This window comes from Dunckerocampus dactyliophorus, chromosome 15 (genome assembly GCF_027744805.1).
Source record: "Dunckerocampus dactyliophorus isolate RoL2022-P2 chromosome 15, RoL_Ddac_1.1, whole genome shotgun sequence".
Lineage (NCBI taxonomy): Eukaryota > Metazoa > Chordata > Actinopteri > Syngnathiformes > Syngnathidae > Dunckerocampus > Dunckerocampus dactyliophorus.
This window is the reverse complement of record NC_072833.1, coordinates 269,158-288,350: the sequence shown is the minus strand read 5'-3', so window position 1 is coordinate 288,350 and position 19,193 is coordinate 269,158. Positions and strand designations below refer to the sequence as shown.

Genomic DNA, 19,193 nt, shown 5'->3' with positions numbered 1-19,193 from the left:
GGCCGAGTGGTGTTCCTTTTCACGCTGCGGCTTCCTCATGAAGCTTGCATGAGCTTTCCTGTACGCTCCCGGTTAGGCTGAGGGAGGTTGGGATGAATTCTCTGACGTGTTGCATCCTCGCTTTTGTTTCTTGACTTTTTTTAGAGATAAAAATGGAGGAGTAAAAAGTGCTTTGCACCCAGCCTCCCACAGCCAATCATGGCTGAGATGAAATCAGAGGAGACGGCAAGTGGGAATCATATCTGCTCCATCGCCGGGAATCACGTTAGGATCGAGAGCAACCAGAGGATGACTGGCACTTTCTCACCTTCCCTTCCTTGTTTGATCACATGACTGCTTTCTTTGAATGATGTCATCAACTAGCGCTCTAATATTTCTCTCACTTCCTGTCTAGTTGGCTTATGAAAGTTGATTTGTCTCATATCGTGATGTATTATTATGATACCAAACGCTTGTACTGTCATGTACGCCATGTAAGTGACATCAGTGGTGCCCCCTACAGGCTGCCTTGCCAATGCTAGCATACATGTCAAGACTCAAGATTGAAGAGTTTTATTGTCATATGCACAGTAAAACAGGTGGTTCTGCTATGCAATGAAATTCTTGTTCTGTTCATTCTCCCAAAAAAGAAAACACCAGAAAATGAATAAGAACATAAGAAACATAAATACCAATAAAAGAAGAAACATTAATAACAATAAATTAAGCAACAACAACAGAAGAGACATTAATACAAATAAATAAATAAATAAATAAATAAAGTGCTATGAGTGTGTGCGTGTGTTGCGTGCGGCGTGTGTGAGTGCTTCGTTGAGAAGCCTGATGGCCTGTGGGTAAAAGCTGTTTGCCAGCCTTGTGGTCCTGGACTTCAAACTCCTGTAGCGTCTGCCTGACGGTAGGAGTGTGAATAATGAGTGTTGTGGATGTGTGCTGTCCTTGATGAGGTTGTGTGTTCTTCGTAGGACTCTAGTTTTATAAATGTCTTGCAGTGAGGGGAGGGCTGCCCCAACAATGTTCTGTGAGGTCTTGATCACCCGCTGGAGTGCCTTCCTATCACGTGTCGTACAGTTACCGTACCAAACAGTGATGGAGGCGGTAAGGACACTTTCCATAGTGTATCTGTAGAAGCAACTCAGGATTGTGGTGGACATGCCAAATTTCCTCAGTCTTCTCAGGAAGTACAGTCTCCTTTGGGACTTCTTCAGAATTTGTTGGGTGTTGTGAGACCAGGTGAGGTCCTCGCTGATGTGTGTGCCAAGGAACTTGAAGGTTTTCACCCTCTCCACCTCAGTCTCATCAATAAACAGGGGTCTATGCGGCTCCTTTTCCCTTGTTCTTGGGTCGATGATCATCTCTTTAGTCTTATCTGTATTGAGAAGGAGATTGTTATCACGACACCAAGCTATGAGGTCCGCCACCTCTCTTCTGTATGATGTTTCAACACCACCAGTGATCAGGCCGATGACTGTAGTGTCATCCGCAAATTTAATGATGCTGGTGTTGTTCTGGGAGGCCACGCAATCGTAGGTGAAGAGCGTGTAGAGGAGTGGACTCAGCACACACCCCTGTGGGGTCCCAGTGCTCACAATTCTTGAGCTGGATGTGCGGTTGTGGACTCTGACTGACTGGGGCCTGCCTGTGAGAAAGTTAAACACCCAGTTACAGAGGGAGGGAGACAGGCCAAGTGTGAGGAGCTTATTTGTGAGTTTGTGGGGGCTGACTGTATTAAAAGCAGAGCTATAGTCTATAAATAGCATTCTGACATATGTGTCCTGGCCCTGTAGGTGAGAAAGGGCTGTGTGGATGGCAGTGTTGACTGCATCATCCGTGGACCGGTTCTGGCGATATGCAAACTGTAGAGGGTCCACAGTGGCCGGGATGCTCTTTTTGATGTGGGTCATGACTATTCTTTCAAAGCACTTCATTACAATAGGAGTGAGTGCTATAGGGCGATAGTCATTCAAGCAGGTCACGTTGCTCTTCTTGGGTACGGGCACTATGGTGGTGGACTTAAAGCAGGTCGGTACAGATGCTTCTGCAAGCGACAGGTTAAATATGTCAGCAAGCACATCGGCTAGCTCTGAAAAACAGTGTGTAAGTCAACTGATGACAGCTTGTCTCAGTCTAAAGCTATCCATGGCAGCTGGACTCACATTAGCTTGCACTTTGTTTACACATTTTGCCTGGCTCCACTGTCTATGTGTTGTCACTGATGCGATGCATTGCTGGCTCACTGGACCACAATGATTCCCTACAATGCTGTTTTTGTTTATGTTGGGGGTGTCTGCAACACATGGATTAAACTGACGTGATTCCCAATGGCAAAAATCATGTTTTGGTTTTGGAAGGCATGAATGAGAAAAAGTGAGCATCTGTGGCCAGGTCAAGGAAGTTAGCATAAGTGCTAACAACGATTCAGGAAAGAGTCCCACTGTGTGATGTATAAGCCTCGTATGATGGGGAGGTGTCTGTTCATATCCTTATCACGTGTGTCTTGCCTGGGGAGCTGCAGGTGACGACCACCATGGGCAGCATGAAGAGCGGTCTGCATCAGCACCTGGCCAGGCTGGACGAGATCTTCGCCACGCGCGGCGACTACGTTCAGACCCTGCAGTTCATGCAGCAGATGGCCGACAACGTCATCAAGCAGCTGCTGGGCCTGCCCGACTGGGCGCGGGCCGACGTGGACCTGGCGTCCGTGGCCGACCTCACGGCGAGCGTGGAGTACTACAGGTGAGGAGCGCCAGACCTTCTTCCTTTTTGTTGCCAGGTGACATGCTAGCATTTGAAGAAGACAAAAGGACTTGCATCATACACCAAAATCCACGGGGGCGGGGTTGGTGTTGAGGTCACAGCTTGTGAAAACAGCTTTGCACAAAAGCAGGCTTCACTGCACATCTTAAAATCTGTAAGTTTGATCGTTTACTTGTTCTTCAGCAAATACGCTCAGCTAGCATGATGTTGGTGTTAAAATGCAAGTGTAATGTTAGCTATGCTAACGTTTGTGTCCTCCTGTCCCGCTGCTGAATGCAAACTACGTTCATACATGTACTTGTACTATGCATACTTGTACTACCTTTATGTGGTATGTGCCGCCTACTACGTGGCTGCACACTCAAAAGTACACCATAGCATGGTTAGCATTAGCATTCAAGCTACAGACACACAAAACAGCACGATGAAAGCACGTGTCATGGACTCCTGTCTGGTGTGCGTCTGCGTGTGCGTGTATGTGTTCATCAGCGGCCTGAAGTATGGTTCTATGTGTGCAGCGGACTGCCAGGATGGGATGAAAGCTTATTAGAAGCAGTGGAAGTTGCTTGGTGGGTGTGTCCATGTTTCTGATTGGATAAAGCGTATGTAAGACCAACACTGACTCGTTTGGGCTCAACTGGACTTGCAGTGGTGGGACTTTGTTGGTGAGGATGGAAATAAAAAGGAAATGAAGCACAATGGAGGATGCAAATATGCACCCACCCCTTCCCTCGTATGACCTTTGATCCATTGATCAGGCACCATCTGGGCCCGCCTCCTGGGGTTGACAGATGGTGGGGGCGGGGCTTTGAGGTGTAGGTATGTGTTGTTACAGTTTTTTCCAATTGCTAAAACACAATTTTGCAAGCTAGGCTGGTTTTATCAAAATACTTAACACAATTCATAAAACCACACACCCGAACTGCAAAATCCCTCATATATCCTGCAAAATGAAGCACTGCAACCAAAACTACATATAGCTTCATCAAAATCAAACTTTTGTACCAAGTTGCACACACGTCATTCATATAACAAAACGCATGTCTAATCAACTACACACTGTTGGGCATAATGAAAAGCACTCTCATCTTTAGTATGCTTTGCCATAATACCAAAATAGTTCAAACTGTAGTGCAGTCTTCAGATTGTTCACATGCACAGAAATATTTGCAGATACACACGCTGTTGAAACATGTACTTTTATTTTTCACCAACAAGTCAGTGCAACATATGCACCGCAGATATGTTTACAAATATACAAACAAACAAATATACGCTCACCAAACAGTAAACTGAAAAAGAAAATTGCAGAAAAAATGTGCAGAAAAAATATATTTTAAAAAATATATAAAAAAAGAGGCAAGAAAAATGAGGCAGCATCTTGCCGCACAGCTGGGTGTGGCCACAACGCCTCGTCCACATCACAGGCAATATCTTCCCTTGCCAGACATGGAGGGAAAGAAGCGCCTTGAGTGCCGTATCCACCCCTGAATGTCACCCACACCAATCTCATCACATGCCTCTTCCATAGCCTGAACAACACGCATGCACACAAAGAGCTGCCAGGCGTATTCCTTTCAGTGCCGTGCCCAAAAGAACGCACTTGTTGTCTTTTCCTCGTGCTTGCTTCCTGACTCAAGTGCTAACAAATAAGCATTGAGGTGTTGGGCCAGGTGGCACATACATTGGCCAATTAGCTCTTGTACTGTCATTTGAAATTCCTAACATGTGACTTTATGTCAGATTGTAGTGTCTTATGCAGAGAAGCGTGTTCAGTGCATTTAAAAAGTGCCATTTTGAATTGCAAAATGTGTGTAAAGCAGAACATGTGTTTAGAGTTTTGGAGACTTGAGAAGAGCTTTTGCTCTCTGTGTGTCACTTTAAATAATTGTGCTACGCATGTCGTTTTAGTGTTTTAGCAATTGGAAAAAACTGTAAGTAGTAGCAAAATAAGATGTGATCGTTTGTTACCATTGGAAAAGCTAGCAAACTGCTGGATGTCATGTGATGTCATGTCATGTGATGTGTAGGACTTTTTGGCGGGGGTGGGGTACTGTGAGTGTGTTGCTGTGTTCCAGGTGGCTGGGGTACCTGCTGCTCCTCATCCTGGACCTCATCATCTGCCTGCTGGCTTGTCTGGGCCTCGCCAAGCAGTCTCGGTGGCTGCTGACCACGTACGTGCGCATCACACCTTCACGCAACACACACAACCTGGAACACAACCACTTCCTGTCGTGTCCGTCTCCCCAACACCAGCAGCCCGCATGTGTGGAAGACACGCCCATGCCCTTGCCCATGCCCATGCCATGCCCATGCCCATGCCCATGCCCGCTTTTACACAAATCACACACCACGCCATACACACATCTATACACCCACTACTACACTATATACATGCTACTACACTACGCTACTACACTATATACACGCTACTACACTATATACACACTACTACACTAGACACACTACTACACTATATACACACTACTACACTATACACACACTACTACACTATATACACGCTACTACACTATATACACACTACTACACTAGACACACTACTACACTATATACACACTACTACACTATACACACACTACTACACTATATACACACTACTACACTATATACACACTACTACACTATACACCCACTACTACACTATACACCCACTACTACACTATATACACACTACTACACTATACACCCACTACTACACTATATACACGCTACTACACTATATACACACTACTACACTATATACACGCTACTACACTATGCTACTGCACTATACACACACTACTACACTATATACACACTACTACACTATATACACGCTACTACACTATATACACGCTACTACACTATATACACACTACTACACTATATACACGCTACTACACTATGCTACTGCACTATACACACACTACTACACTATATACACACTACTACACTATATACACGCTACTACACTATATACACACTACTACACTATACACACTACTACACTATACACACGCTACTACACTATACACACACTACTACACTATATACACGCTACTACACTATATACACACTACTACACTATATACACACTACTACACTATACACCCACTACTACACTATATACACACTACTACACTATATACACGCTACTACACTATGCTACTGCACTATACACACACTACTACACTATATACACACTACTACACTATATACACGCTACTACACTATATACACACTACTACACTATACACACTACTACACTATATACACACTACTACACTATACACACGCTACTACACTATACACACACTACTACACTATATACACACTACTATACTATATACACACTACTACACTATATACACGCTACTACACTATACACACTACTGCACTATACACACTACTACACTATATACACACTACTACACTATACACACTACTACACTATACACACGCTACTACACTATACACACACTACTACACTATATACACACTACTATACTATATACACACTACTACACTATATACACGCTACTACACTATACACACTACTGCACTATACACACACTATTACACTATATACACGCTACTACACTATATACACACTACTATACTATATACACACTACTACACTATATACACGCTACTACACTATACACACTACTGCACTATACACACACTATTACACTATATACACGCTACTACACTATATACACACGCTACTACACTACCATGCATGTTTGTGCACGTGAACGTGAGGTGTGTATTTGTTGTATCCACCATAGCTTTCATTGTCCTCCAAGCTGCTGCCTCTGGGAGCCTCAGCGGCCATAAAAAGCAGCACAACATCTGTCCGTCCGTCCATCCATCCATCCATCCATTCATCCATCTGTCCATTCATCCATCCATCTGTCCATCCATCCATCTGTCCATCCATCTGTCCATCCATCCATCCATCTATCCATCCATCCGTCCATCCATCTGTCCATCCGTCCATCCATCCATCCATCTATCCATCCATCCATCCATCCATCCATCATCTGTCCATCCATCCATCTATCCATTCATCCATCTGTCCATCCATCCATCCATCCATCTGTCCATCCATCCGTCCATCCATCCATCCATCCATCCATCCATCCATCCATCCATCCATCCATCCATCCATCTGTCCATCCATCTGTCCATCCGTCCATCTGTCCGTCCATCTGTCCATCCGTCCATCTGTCCGTCCGTCCATCTATCCATCCATCCATCTGTCCATCCATCTGTCCATACATCCATCCGTCCGTCCATCCATCCATCCATCCATCCATCTATCCATCCATCCATCCATCCATCCATCCATCCATCCATCTGTCCATCCATCTGTCCATCCGTCCATCTGTCCGTCCGTCCATCTATCCATCCATCCATCTATCCATCCATCCATCTGTCCATACATCCATCCGTCCGTCCATCCATCCATCCATTCATCCTTCTGTCCATCCATCTGTCCATCCGTCCGTCCGTCCGTCCGTCCGTCCATCCATCCATCCATCCATCCATCCATCCATCCATCCATCCGTCTCTCCATCCATCCATCTGTCCGTCCGTCCGTCCCCCCAGTGCATCCATGCATGACGGTGTCATCCTGCATTGCTCAGCTTGGCCTAGTAAGCACAACAGCACGCCACCCCTTGTTTAGCTGCAAGCTCCTCTTGCCAAGCGTGTCTGCATCCTGCAGGATGTTCTTTTCCAGTCGGCTGCACGTTGATGCCGGATAGAAAAAAGAATCCATCAGCAAGTTCTGAGCTCTTTTCTTCATCCGCCCTTCTATGATCTTCTACGATTGTCTGCTGTCATGAACAACAATCCATGTAGAGGATCATCTAATCATCACCTCGTCCTCTGCTCTCTTTACCTTCCTCCGTCGTGACGTCACACCCCATTTGCTGCCTTTTTGTGGCTGATAAGCCCCCCAGGAAAGCCGTGTAACCTTTGTAAACAAACACAAGTACTGGACCTTGGTCTACCTGGATAAACCTTTTAACCCTAACCCCCTCCCCAGGATGATGCTGTGTGGGGTGCTGACCCTGATCCTCAGCTGGGCCTCACTTGGAGCTGAACTGGCCGCTGCTGTGGTGAGTTTTTACCCTCCCCCCCATAACATCATTCCTGTTACTGGCCCAACAAAAGGACAAGTTTCCACCCGTGAAGCATGCGTGTTAGCCATCATGCTTGTTTCATGTTCAACACTATTGACTTTAGCTTTAATGCTAATTTGTCTAGCGTGATAGATCACGTACATACGCCACTTATCAGCATGACAGCTACTTTGAGAACATCTACGTCCTGCTGTACCTTGTCTTCAGCTTCTTCTTCATTCCAGTACCTGATACAACTCAAGGTACCTTTGTTTGGACAACAAAAATAGCTCCTTTTTGGCAGGCCAATGCTACTCATGTAAGAATGTTGGTTATCATCAAGAAAAGCATGGAAGTTGCTCAATATCAGCTCTTGTTATGAGCTACGGTACATTTGTTAGCATTGTACAAGTATTTGTCCTAACAAAGGTACCTTCACTTGGAGCAGGCATTACAATGAACAAGAGACTGAAAAACAAGGAGGGGTCCAATTATTTTTTCCATGACTGTACACAAGCATGTGCACTGTATTTACTACATTGATGGATTTCTGTACATTGTACGTGTAGCAGTGGACATGGTCTACAGTAAACATACACTGTACTTCACATCCATACTAGCCTCATTTCCCTCGAATAAGACGCTACTTTTTTCTTCAACTTTGAACCCTGCAGCTAATTTATGGCTATGTTGTAATCTGGTGACATTCAGCCTTGGCGGAGGTCCGCTCTCACAAGATGAGATAAAGATAAAGATAAAGATAAAGATAAAGATAAAGATAAAGATGCTGTTCCTCGGCTCGGCCACAAAGTGCTTATGAAATATTGATCTCGCACATTGCTTTTACTGTTCCTGTTATTTTTAGGGCACCAGTGACTTCTGTGTGGCGCCTGACAAGTACATCATGAGCCAAGTCAAAGGTGTCGTGGGCACAGGTGCAGCACTCGTGCACGTTCACAACGCTGAATAAGCACCCAGCGTGTTCCTAATGTTGCGTCTGCTTGCAGATATCCTTCATTACTACATTTACTGCAACCACACGCTCTCCAATCCTTACCAGCAGGTACCGACACCTCTGAATATTACAGTCATTAATGATACTACACACACACACACACACATATATATATATATATACATGTATGTATATATATTGTACATATATAACTATACCTTTGATATGTACCTTATGTACAGTAGCTATCATTGTGTCCAATGGATGTCTTTGCTGTTTGAACAGTCCACTCTGTAAATGTAAACATTCAAAGTTGAGCAGCAAGCTAAAATACACAGCAAATACTACATATACACACACTAAGGTGCATATTTACTGTATGTACAGTATATGTAGGACATATAAACATGAACTATGGAGGACATTGTCATCTTCATGTTAGGTTGTGCTCGTTGAGGCCATCTTTAGGCTCATGTTGCCCCCTGGTGGTGACAATGTAGTCCTACAACATCCCGTAATGGCACCCAGAGGACGTGTTCTGGTGCTTCTTGTTTTTCTTTTCATTTGTAGGAAAGTTTGTTACATCAAATATTGACATCAAATATGGGCAAAGGAAGTGACTGCTTTCAATCTTGAAAATAGACAAATCTATGATGCAAATCTATCGTGATAATCACATACACGTTGAAATATGTCATCTTTATTACTAATCTATGTTTGTCATGTGTCCAATAGTACATCAAAGTACAAATAAATACAAACATTTCAATTCACTATTTCAACTACTAATTGTTTTTTTCTCTTCCTCTTGCAGACTCATCATAACCATTTCTATAGAATCATAATCATAATCATAATAGTCATTTTCCACATGAAAGGATGCGTCTGATTGATGACAGTAAAAGTAATCCATTTCTTGTTTGCAGCCTCTTACGCTTTTCCAGAGGTCTCTGACCACCATGCAGATCCAGATCCAGGGTCTGCTGCAGTTCGCCGTGCCGCTCTTCCCTACAGCGGAGGTAAATATGGTACAGGTATGACACGCTCGCCGCCTGACAACACCGCTGTCCTCATCGCCGGTGGTGTGGCATCTTCTGTGCAGAGAGACCTCCTGGGCATCCAGCGTCTTCTCAACACTTCAGAGGCCAGCCTGCACCAGCTAACTGCTCTGCTGGACTGCAGGGGGCTCAACAAGGTGAAACGCACACAACACAACACAAGAGCACGCATGCTGACTCTTCTTCACGCAGGACTACTTGGACGCCATGGTGGGTGTGTGTTACGACGGCGTGGAGGGTGTGCTCTACCTGTGCCTCTTCTCTATGCTGGCGGCTTGTGCCTTCACCATCATGCTGTGTGCCGTCCCCAAAGCCTGGACACAGATAGCCAGCAGGTCCGCTTCTTGTCTGCTAAAGTCACCTTTCCATGAAGCCCAAAATACTACACACATTCACCAGAAAACTACAAAACAACAACTGCAAAAATGGAAAAATCAGCAGGCGTTTGTCAAGAATAAAGTCAAAATATTAACAGACAGAAGTTGTCATTTTACAAGGATTATATTGTTATTAATATCAGGAGGAAAATAACACCATTTTAAATAATGTTGATATACTTCATCATTTATGTACTTACTTTTACATACTTTTACAAAAACAAACAAAGTTGTACTTTTTGGAAAATTAGGTTGGAAAAAGTTACAGTGTTATGAGAGTAGAGTCAAAATATTATGAGAATAAAGTCATAATATTAATGGAATAAGGTCATACTGTCAATGGAATAAAGTCATAATATTAATGGAATAAAGTCATAATGTCAATGGAATAAGGTCATAATATTCATGGAATAAAGTCATAATGTCAGTGGAATAAAGTCATAATATTAATGGAATAAAGTCATAATGTCAATGGAATAAAGTCATAATATTAATGGAATAAAGTCATAATATTAATGGAATAAAGTCATAATGTCGGTGGAATAAAGTCATAATGTCAATGGAATAAAGTCATAATATTAATGAAATAAAGTCATAATATTAATGGAATAAAGTCATAATATTAATGAAATAAAGTCATAATATTAATGGAATAAAGTCATAATATTAATGGAATAAAGTCATAATGTCAGTGGAATAAAGTCATAATGTTAATGGAATAAAGTCATAATATTAATGGAATAAAGTCATAATGTCAGTGGAATAAAGTCATAATATTAATGGAATAAAGTCATAATATTAATGGAATAAAGTCATAATGTCGGTGGAATAAAGTCATAATGTCAATGGAATAAAGTCATAATATTAATGAAATAAAGTCATAATATTAATGGAATAAAGTCATAATATTAATGGAATAAAGTCATAATGTCAGTGGAATAAAGTCATAATGTTAATGGAATAAAGTCATAATATTAATGGAATAGAGTCATAATGTCAGTGGAATAAAGTCATAATGTCGGTGGAATAAAGTCATAATGTCAATGGAATAAAGTCATAATGTCAATGGAATAAAGTCATAATATTAATGGAATAAAGTCATAATGTCAATGGAATAAAGTCATAATGTCAGTGGAATAAAGTCATAATATTAATGGAATAAAGTCATAATGTCAATGGAATAAAGTCATAATATTAATGGAATAAAGTCATAATGTCAAAGGAATAAAGTCATAATATTAATGGAATAAGGTCATAATGTCAATGGAATAAAGTCATGATGTCAATGGAATAAAGTCATAATATTAATGAAATAAAGTCATAATGTCAGTGGAATAAAGTCATAATGTCAATGGACTAAAGTCATAATATTAATGAAATAAAGTCATAATGTCAGTGGAATAAAGTCATAATGTCAATGGAATAAAGTCATAATGTCAATGGACTAAAGTCATGATGTCAATGGAATAAAGTCATAATATTAATGAAATAAAGTCATAATGTCAGTGGAATAAAGTCATAATGTCAATGGAATAAAGTCATAATGTCAATGGACTAAAGTCATGATGTCAATGGAATAAAGTCATAATATTAATGAAATAAAGTCATAATGTCAGTGGAATAAAGTCATAATGTCAATGGAATAAAGTCATAATGTCAATGGACTAAAGTCATAATGTCAGTGGAATAAAGTCATAATGTCAGTGGAATAAAGTCATAATATTAATGGAATAAAGTCATAATGTCAGTGGAATAAAGTCATAATGTTAATGGAATAAAGTCATAATATTAATGGAATAAAGTCATAATGTCAGTGGAATAAAGTCATAATGTCGGTGGAATAAAGTCATAATGTCAATGGAATAAAGTCATAATGTCAATGGAATAAAGTCATAATATTAATGGAATAAAGTCATAATGTCAATGGAATAAAGTCATAATGTCAGTGGAATAAAGTCATAATATTAATGGAATAAAGTCATAATGTCAATGGAATAAAGTCATAATATTAATGGAATAAAGTCATAATGTCAGTGGAATAAAGTCATAATGTCAGTGGAATAAAGTCATAATATTAATGAAATAAAGTCATAATGTCAATGGAATAAAGTCATAATGTCAATGGAATAAAGTCATAATATTAATGGAATAAAGTCATAATGTCAATGGAATAAAGTCATAATATTAATGGAATAAAGTCATAATATTAATGGAATAAAGTCATAACTGTCAATGGAATAAAGTCATAATGTCAATGGAATAAAGTCATAATATTAATGGAATAAAGTCATAATGTCAATGGAATAAAGTCATAATGTCAATGGAATAAAGTCATAATATTAATGGAATAAAGTCATAATGTCAATGGAATAAAGTCATAATATTAATGGAATAAAGTCATAATGTCAGTGGAATAAAGTCATAATATTAATGAAATAAAGTCATAATGTCAATGGAATAAAGTCATAATATTAATGGAATAAAGTCATAATGTCAGTGGAATAAAGTCATAATGTCAATGGAATAAAGTCATAATATTAATGGAATAAAGTCATAATGTCAGTGGAATAAAGTCATAATGTCAGTGGAATAAAGTCATAATATTAATGGAATAAAGTCATAACTGTCAATGGAATAAAGTCATAATGTCAATGGAATAAAGTCATAATATTAATGAAATAAAGTCATAATGTCAATGGAATAAAGTCATAATATGAATGGAATAAAGTCATAATGTCAATGGAATAAAGTCATAATATTAATGGAATAAAGTCATAATGTCAGTGGAATAAAGTCATAATGTCAGTGGAATAAAGTCATAATATTAATGAAATAAAGTCATAATGTCAGTGGAATAAAGTCATAATGTCAGTGGAATAAAGTCATAATATTAATGGAATAAAGTCATAATGTCAATGGAATAAAGTCATAATATTAATGGAATAAAGTCATAATGTCAGTGGAATAAAGTCATAATGTCAGTGGAATAAAGTCATAATATTAATGAAATAAAGTCATAATGTCAATGGAATAAAGTCATAATGTCAATGGAATAAAGTCATAATATTAAGGGAATAAAGTCATAATGTCAGTGGAATAAAGTAATAATAATAATGGAATAAGGTCATAATATTAATGGAATAAAGTCATAATATTAATGGAATAAAGTCATAATGTCAATGGAATAAAGTCATAATATTAATGGAATAAAGTCATAATGTCAATGGAATAAAGTCATAATATTAATGGAATAAAGTCATAATGTCAGTGGAATAAAGTCATAATGTCAGTGGAATAAAGTCATAATATTAATGAAATAAAGTCATAATGTCAATGGAATAAAGTCATAATGTCAATGGAATAAAGTCATAATATTAAGGGAATAAAGTCATAATGTCAGTGGAATAAAGTAATAATAATAATGGAATAAGGTCATAATATTAATGGAATAAAGTCATAATATTAATGGAATAAAGTCATAATGTCAATGGAATAAAGTCATAATATTAATGGAATAAAGTCATAATGTCAGTGGAATAAAGTCATAATATTAATGAAATAAAGTCATAATGTCAATGGAATAAAGTCATAATATTAATGGAATAAAGTCATAATGTCAGTGGAATAAAGTCATAATGTCAGTGGCATAAAGTCATAATATTAATGGAATAAAGTCATAATATTAATGGAATAAAGTCATAATGTCAATGGAATAAAGTCATAATATTAATGGAATAAAGTCATAATATTAATGGAATAAAGTCATAATGTCAGTGGAATAAAGTCATAATGTCAGTGGAATAAAGTCATAATATTAATGGAATAAAGTCATAATATTAATGGAATAAAGTCATAATGTCAAAGGAATAAAGTCATAATATTAATGGAATAAAGTCATAATATTAATGGAATAAAGTCATAATGTCAGTGGAATAAAGTCATAATATTAATGAAATAAAGTCATAATGTCAATGGAATAAAGTCATAATATTAATGGAATAAAGTCATAATGTCAGTGGAATAAAGTCATAATGTCAATGGAATAAAGTCATAATATTAATGGAATAAAGTCATAATGTCAGTGGAATAAAGTCATAATGTCAGTGGAATAAAGTCATAATATTAATGGAATAAAGTCATAATATTAATGGAATAAAGTCATAATGTCAATGGAATAAAGTCATAATATTAATGGAATAAAGTCATAATGTCGGTGGAATAAAGTCATAATGTCAATGGAATAAAGTAATAATAATAATGGAATAAGGTCATAATATTAATGGAATAAAGTCATAATATTAATGGAATAAAGTCATAATGTCAATGGAATAAAGTCATAATATTAATGGAATAAAGTCATAATGTCAGTGGAATAAAGTCATAATATTAATGAAATAAAGTCATAATGTCAATGGAATAAAGTCATAATATTAATGGAATAAAGTCATAATGTCAGTGGAATAAAGTCATAATGTCAGTGGCATAAAGTCATAATATTAATGGAATAAAGTCATAATATTAATGAAATAAAGTCATAATGTCAATGGAATAAAGTCATAATATTAATGGAATAAAGTCATAATGTCAGTGGAATAAAGTCATAATGTCAATGGAATAAAGTCATAATGTCAGTGGAATAAAGTCATCATATTAATGGAATAAAGTTATAATGTCAATGGAATAAAGTCATAATATTAATGGAATAAAGTCATAATGTCAGTGGAATAAAGTCATAATGTCAATGGAATAAAGTAATAATAATAATGGAATAAGGTCATAATATTAATGGAATAAAGTCATAATATTAATGGAATAAAGTCATAATGTCAGTGGAATAAAGTCAAACTAGAAATCGAAAAAAGTCGTATTCTAACGTAATTCTAACTGGCAATATTATGAGGAAAAATCATTTTTGTAGCATAGAGTTGAATATTATGGAGAGAAATATATATTTAAATGAAATATTTTGAGAGCCAAACAAAACCAAATCAAGTTGTCATTTTTGTCAAATGAGGTTGAGAATAAAGTAAAAATAAGATGGGAATAAAGTCATACTACTGCAAGAAAGAAAGTGATGAAGATTATTTAAGAAGAAAGTTCCAATATTTGGAAAATGAAAACTGCAAAAAGGTCCAAAAGTTGCTATGACTCAAATGTTTTTCAGCAAGTCGTGCTTGCAGTAAATCTAAGGTGTTAGCATCCTGCATGTGCTTCCAAGACATGGAAGTTGCATCCTTCCACGTTTGACCGTGTGGAAACACGGGAGGGAAGGCTTTAGGCACCCGTGGTAAAGAAAAGCAGTGTTGGCTTGTCCGCCATGTCAGTATGTGACAGTAAGATGGTACCGGGATGAGGTGCAGATCCATCCTGAAGATGAGGTGTTGCTTGGAGGACAGGAGGGTCTCAGGATGGACCAAGATAGGACAACTACAGGCAGGGGTTGGTCCGCACTCGTTAAAAACCTCTAATGTCGGCCCTCAGGGAGCAGGACTACGACGACATGGACGACGAGGACCCCTTCAACCCGCGGCGGAACCGAGTGGGCTCCCAGAACCAGGCTAACATGCACAGCTTCTGCAGCTACAGCAGCAGCATGGGCAGCCAGAACAGCCTCCAGCCGCCCGCGCCCCCACCCCTCTCCAGCGCCCCCATGGGCGACTACACGTGAGGCTTGATTGGCGGAAGGGACGGTCGGATGTAAAAATGGTCTTCTTTTTTCCTGTTCTTTGTCTTTTTCAGGAACCAGCACGCCCTGTTTGGGGGGAACCCTCGCTACGAGAACGTACCTCTGATTGGACGAGGCTCGCCCCCACCCTCGGTAGGTCTGGCCCCTTGTGTAACCCCCACCCTTGGACACAAATGAAACATAAAGAAACCTGCCTGGAACGTTTAGGATTTGTTTTAACACGTGTAGCGAAGCCTGTCTTTTTGCAAAGTTTTCTCCATCAAGGGTGAGGGGGCAGGTCAAAGGCGACACCATCCGTAGTGTCATTAGGAGCATGCCCCCACGTTGTCAGGCATGCGTACAAGCACGTGGGGGCCACACAAACTACTGAGAATCATTTTGAGTTGCTACAATGACATTTTAGCTAAATGGACCAGTGTGCTGCATCATTTTTTCACTTTCATTTTTGGGGTGTCTTTGATTTCCCCCCTCTATAGGGTGATCATTTTCATTTCTATCAAATGATGTGGCATCATTTTGTTACTAATACATCACCCACTTATTATCAGGAAACATATTCAACATCATTTTCCCCCAGTGTAGATCTGATGTGTTTTCCAAGTGTTCCTCTCATTTTTTTGCAAGGAAGACTCAAGGTTTGGTCTCATGCAGAGCTTTATTCTCCAGCTACACACTACTCCACTTGACAAAGATGGAACATCTCCTTTTTAGCGCTAACACTTGCGCGCCCAAACCTGGACCCTAACCACGCCCCCTAGTTGACTCCCGACTGGGTGAGAGACATGCCCCCGAGTGTCTACCACAATATAGAATACACTAAGTCCCCAACTAACGAACATCCGACGTGTGAACTTTCGGAGATACGAACACAAGCCGACTGGTCTATATTTTCATGTGTTTTGCCTTGTAAGTCCATATTTATACTGTACATGCTTGACCAGCAGAGGGCACTGTGACACTGCTAATGGGGCCAACGGGAGAACAAGAGGAAGAGGAAGGGAGGAGAGAGAAAGCTACATTGTAGTTTTATGATAGAACCTGGACAGAGCGTGTGATTAAAGTTTATGAAGAGTTAATAGGCCTGCTTAATTCTACACCACCCACAGAACACTACCTCTTTTAGAAGAGTCTAACCACCACCACCATTTGTCCTTTTTTCAATAACTCCTCCTCCTCCTCCACAACGACGTATGCTCGACCACTCCTCTTCAAAGGTAAATAACATTTATCATTACGTATTATTATATCACTTTTATTATTGTTTTTTTCATTAATTATCCTGGTTTAATATTACTACTGCATCCAAACTCATATTTACATACATACACATATACTGTATATGTATACACGTACATGTAGTAGCTATATCATTGGTAATATTACCTTTTCCCCTATTTACTCATATTTACATACATACACATATACTGTATATGTATACATGTACATGTAGTACCTATATCATTGGTAATATTACCTTTTCCCCTATTTACTCATATTTACATATATACACATATACTGTATATGTATACATGTACATGTAGTACCTATATCATTGGTAATATTACCTTTTCTCCTACTTAAGAACGATTCAACATAAGAACGGTCGTCTGGAACCAATTGTGTTCGTTAGTTGGGGACTCAGTGTATATGATATAGTGTATGCCAGGCAATAATAAGGTGTGTGTGTGTGTGTGTGTGGGGGGGGGGGGGGGGGGGGGGTAATGTATCAAATAGGATTTTTCATTTTTCACCTCGTTCCTTTCAAACGTCCTGAACCGATTTCCGTACGTTAGCAGAGCGATGGGAGGAGAAGTAACGTGTTCAATATTTCATCATGATGACAACACGGCCCCCCCGCCCCCAGGGGGCGTGTTCTGAGCCGCACCTTGGTGGTCCAACAACGCTTCATTCTTCTAGTCAGCAGCTGCAACGCTTCCTTCACGACGACAATGTTTCAATCCATGCTTGCTGCTTTTTGGCCTAACTTTCATTCCCTTTCATTTGTTTTGCTTGTCTGTTTGTCTTCTTTTATTTCTATCGACTTTTGGAGGTATACTCTCAGCAGTATAGAAGCAGAGTAAGTCTCGTTTTTCTTTCACTAAAAACTCTTCCCATCCCTCACGTTGCTTTTCTCTGTATGGCCACCGGAGGGCGCTATGGTGTAGTTCTTGTCTTGCTTTGTCTCTGCTGTATGAGCTCAGCGTATACGATATACAGTATATGATCTATATGATGTACTACTCTATATGATCTATATGATATACAGTACATGATCTATATAATGTACTACTCTATATGATCTATATGATATACAGTATATGATCTATATGATGTACTACTCTATATGATCTATATGATATACAGTACATGATCTATATAATGTACTACTCTATATGATCTATATGATATACAGTATATGATCTATATGATGTACTACTCTATATGATCTATATGATATACAGTATATGATCTATATGATGAAGTCTCACCTCCATCATGCTCTCCCCCACCCCACACCACCCCCTCCCGGCAGTACTCCCCCAGCATGAGGGCCACCTACTTGTCCATGACCGACGAGCACAGTCGCCACTTCGGGAACGACTTCCAAGCATAGATGTGTTTTATTTGGAGCGTTCTTCTTCAGGGATGTTGTCTTCCAAGCGGCACACAGCTGGCAGGCGTCATGTGACCACCTGCCGGTCAAAGGTGAACAAATTGAAAGAATGGCACAAAGTTTGGTGACATTTATGCCCACAATGCCACTTTTGCCCCTGAAGTCATCAAAAATATTTTCTTATGATTGAAAAGGAAAGCAGTACATTCTTCTTCAGTGGTTTCTACGTTTGTTTTCATGCACTCCACTGACACTCGTGTACACCATTTGACTTTTATACGTTTATTGGTCCAAACCACACTGTGCCATTTTTCATCTATTTTGTCTTCTTTTTGTGGCTTCATGATCATGTTTGGATACCTCCAAAGGCTCGTTCATGTCCACTCATTGTGTGTCATTGTGTTAATCATCATCAATGATACATGCAGTTTGGTTTGTTTGGGCATGTCACCACGTGTACGGGCACTGGGCGTGGTGCTTAATCCTGTGTGGGACCTGAAAGATTTGGGGTCCATTTGTGAGTTAAATAAATTAATTTTGAGTATTAATATCATCTTGTTATTCTCTTATTATTTATTCAATTCATGGCGCGAGCTTGTAATTCGTATTTTGTCCAG

General features: G+C 39.2%; 1 protein-coding gene across 3 annotated transcripts in view; it reads left to right on the top strand.

Moving 5' to 3' along the window:
• The window catches only part of ttyh2 (tweety family member 2), a 43,164-nt gene extending 24,035 nt beyond the window's left edge, over nucleotides 1–19,129 (top strand). Inside the window, exons 5-15 of one of the 3 annotated variants that reach the window (XM_054799834.1) lie at nucleotides 2,513–2,733; nucleotides 4,833–4,928; nucleotides 7,811–7,883; nucleotides 8,752–8,821; nucleotides 8,894–8,949; nucleotides 9,768–9,860; nucleotides 9,944–10,036; nucleotides 10,092–10,234; nucleotides 15,758–15,940; nucleotides 16,016–16,094; nucleotides 18,496–19,129. In XM_054799834.1, coding sequence (XP_054655809.1) covers nucleotides 2,513–2,733; nucleotides 4,833–4,928; nucleotides 7,811–7,883; nucleotides 8,752–8,821; nucleotides 8,894–8,949; nucleotides 9,768–9,860; nucleotides 9,944–10,036; nucleotides 10,092–10,234; nucleotides 15,758–15,940; nucleotides 16,016–16,094; nucleotides 18,496–18,576 — 1,188 coding nt within the window. In that variant the 3' untranslated portion in view covers nucleotides 18,577–19,129. The other 2 variants (XM_054799833.1, XM_054799832.1) reach the window with 2 other exon arrangements.
• The last annotated feature ends 64 nt before the right edge of the window (nucleotides 19,130–19,193 follow it).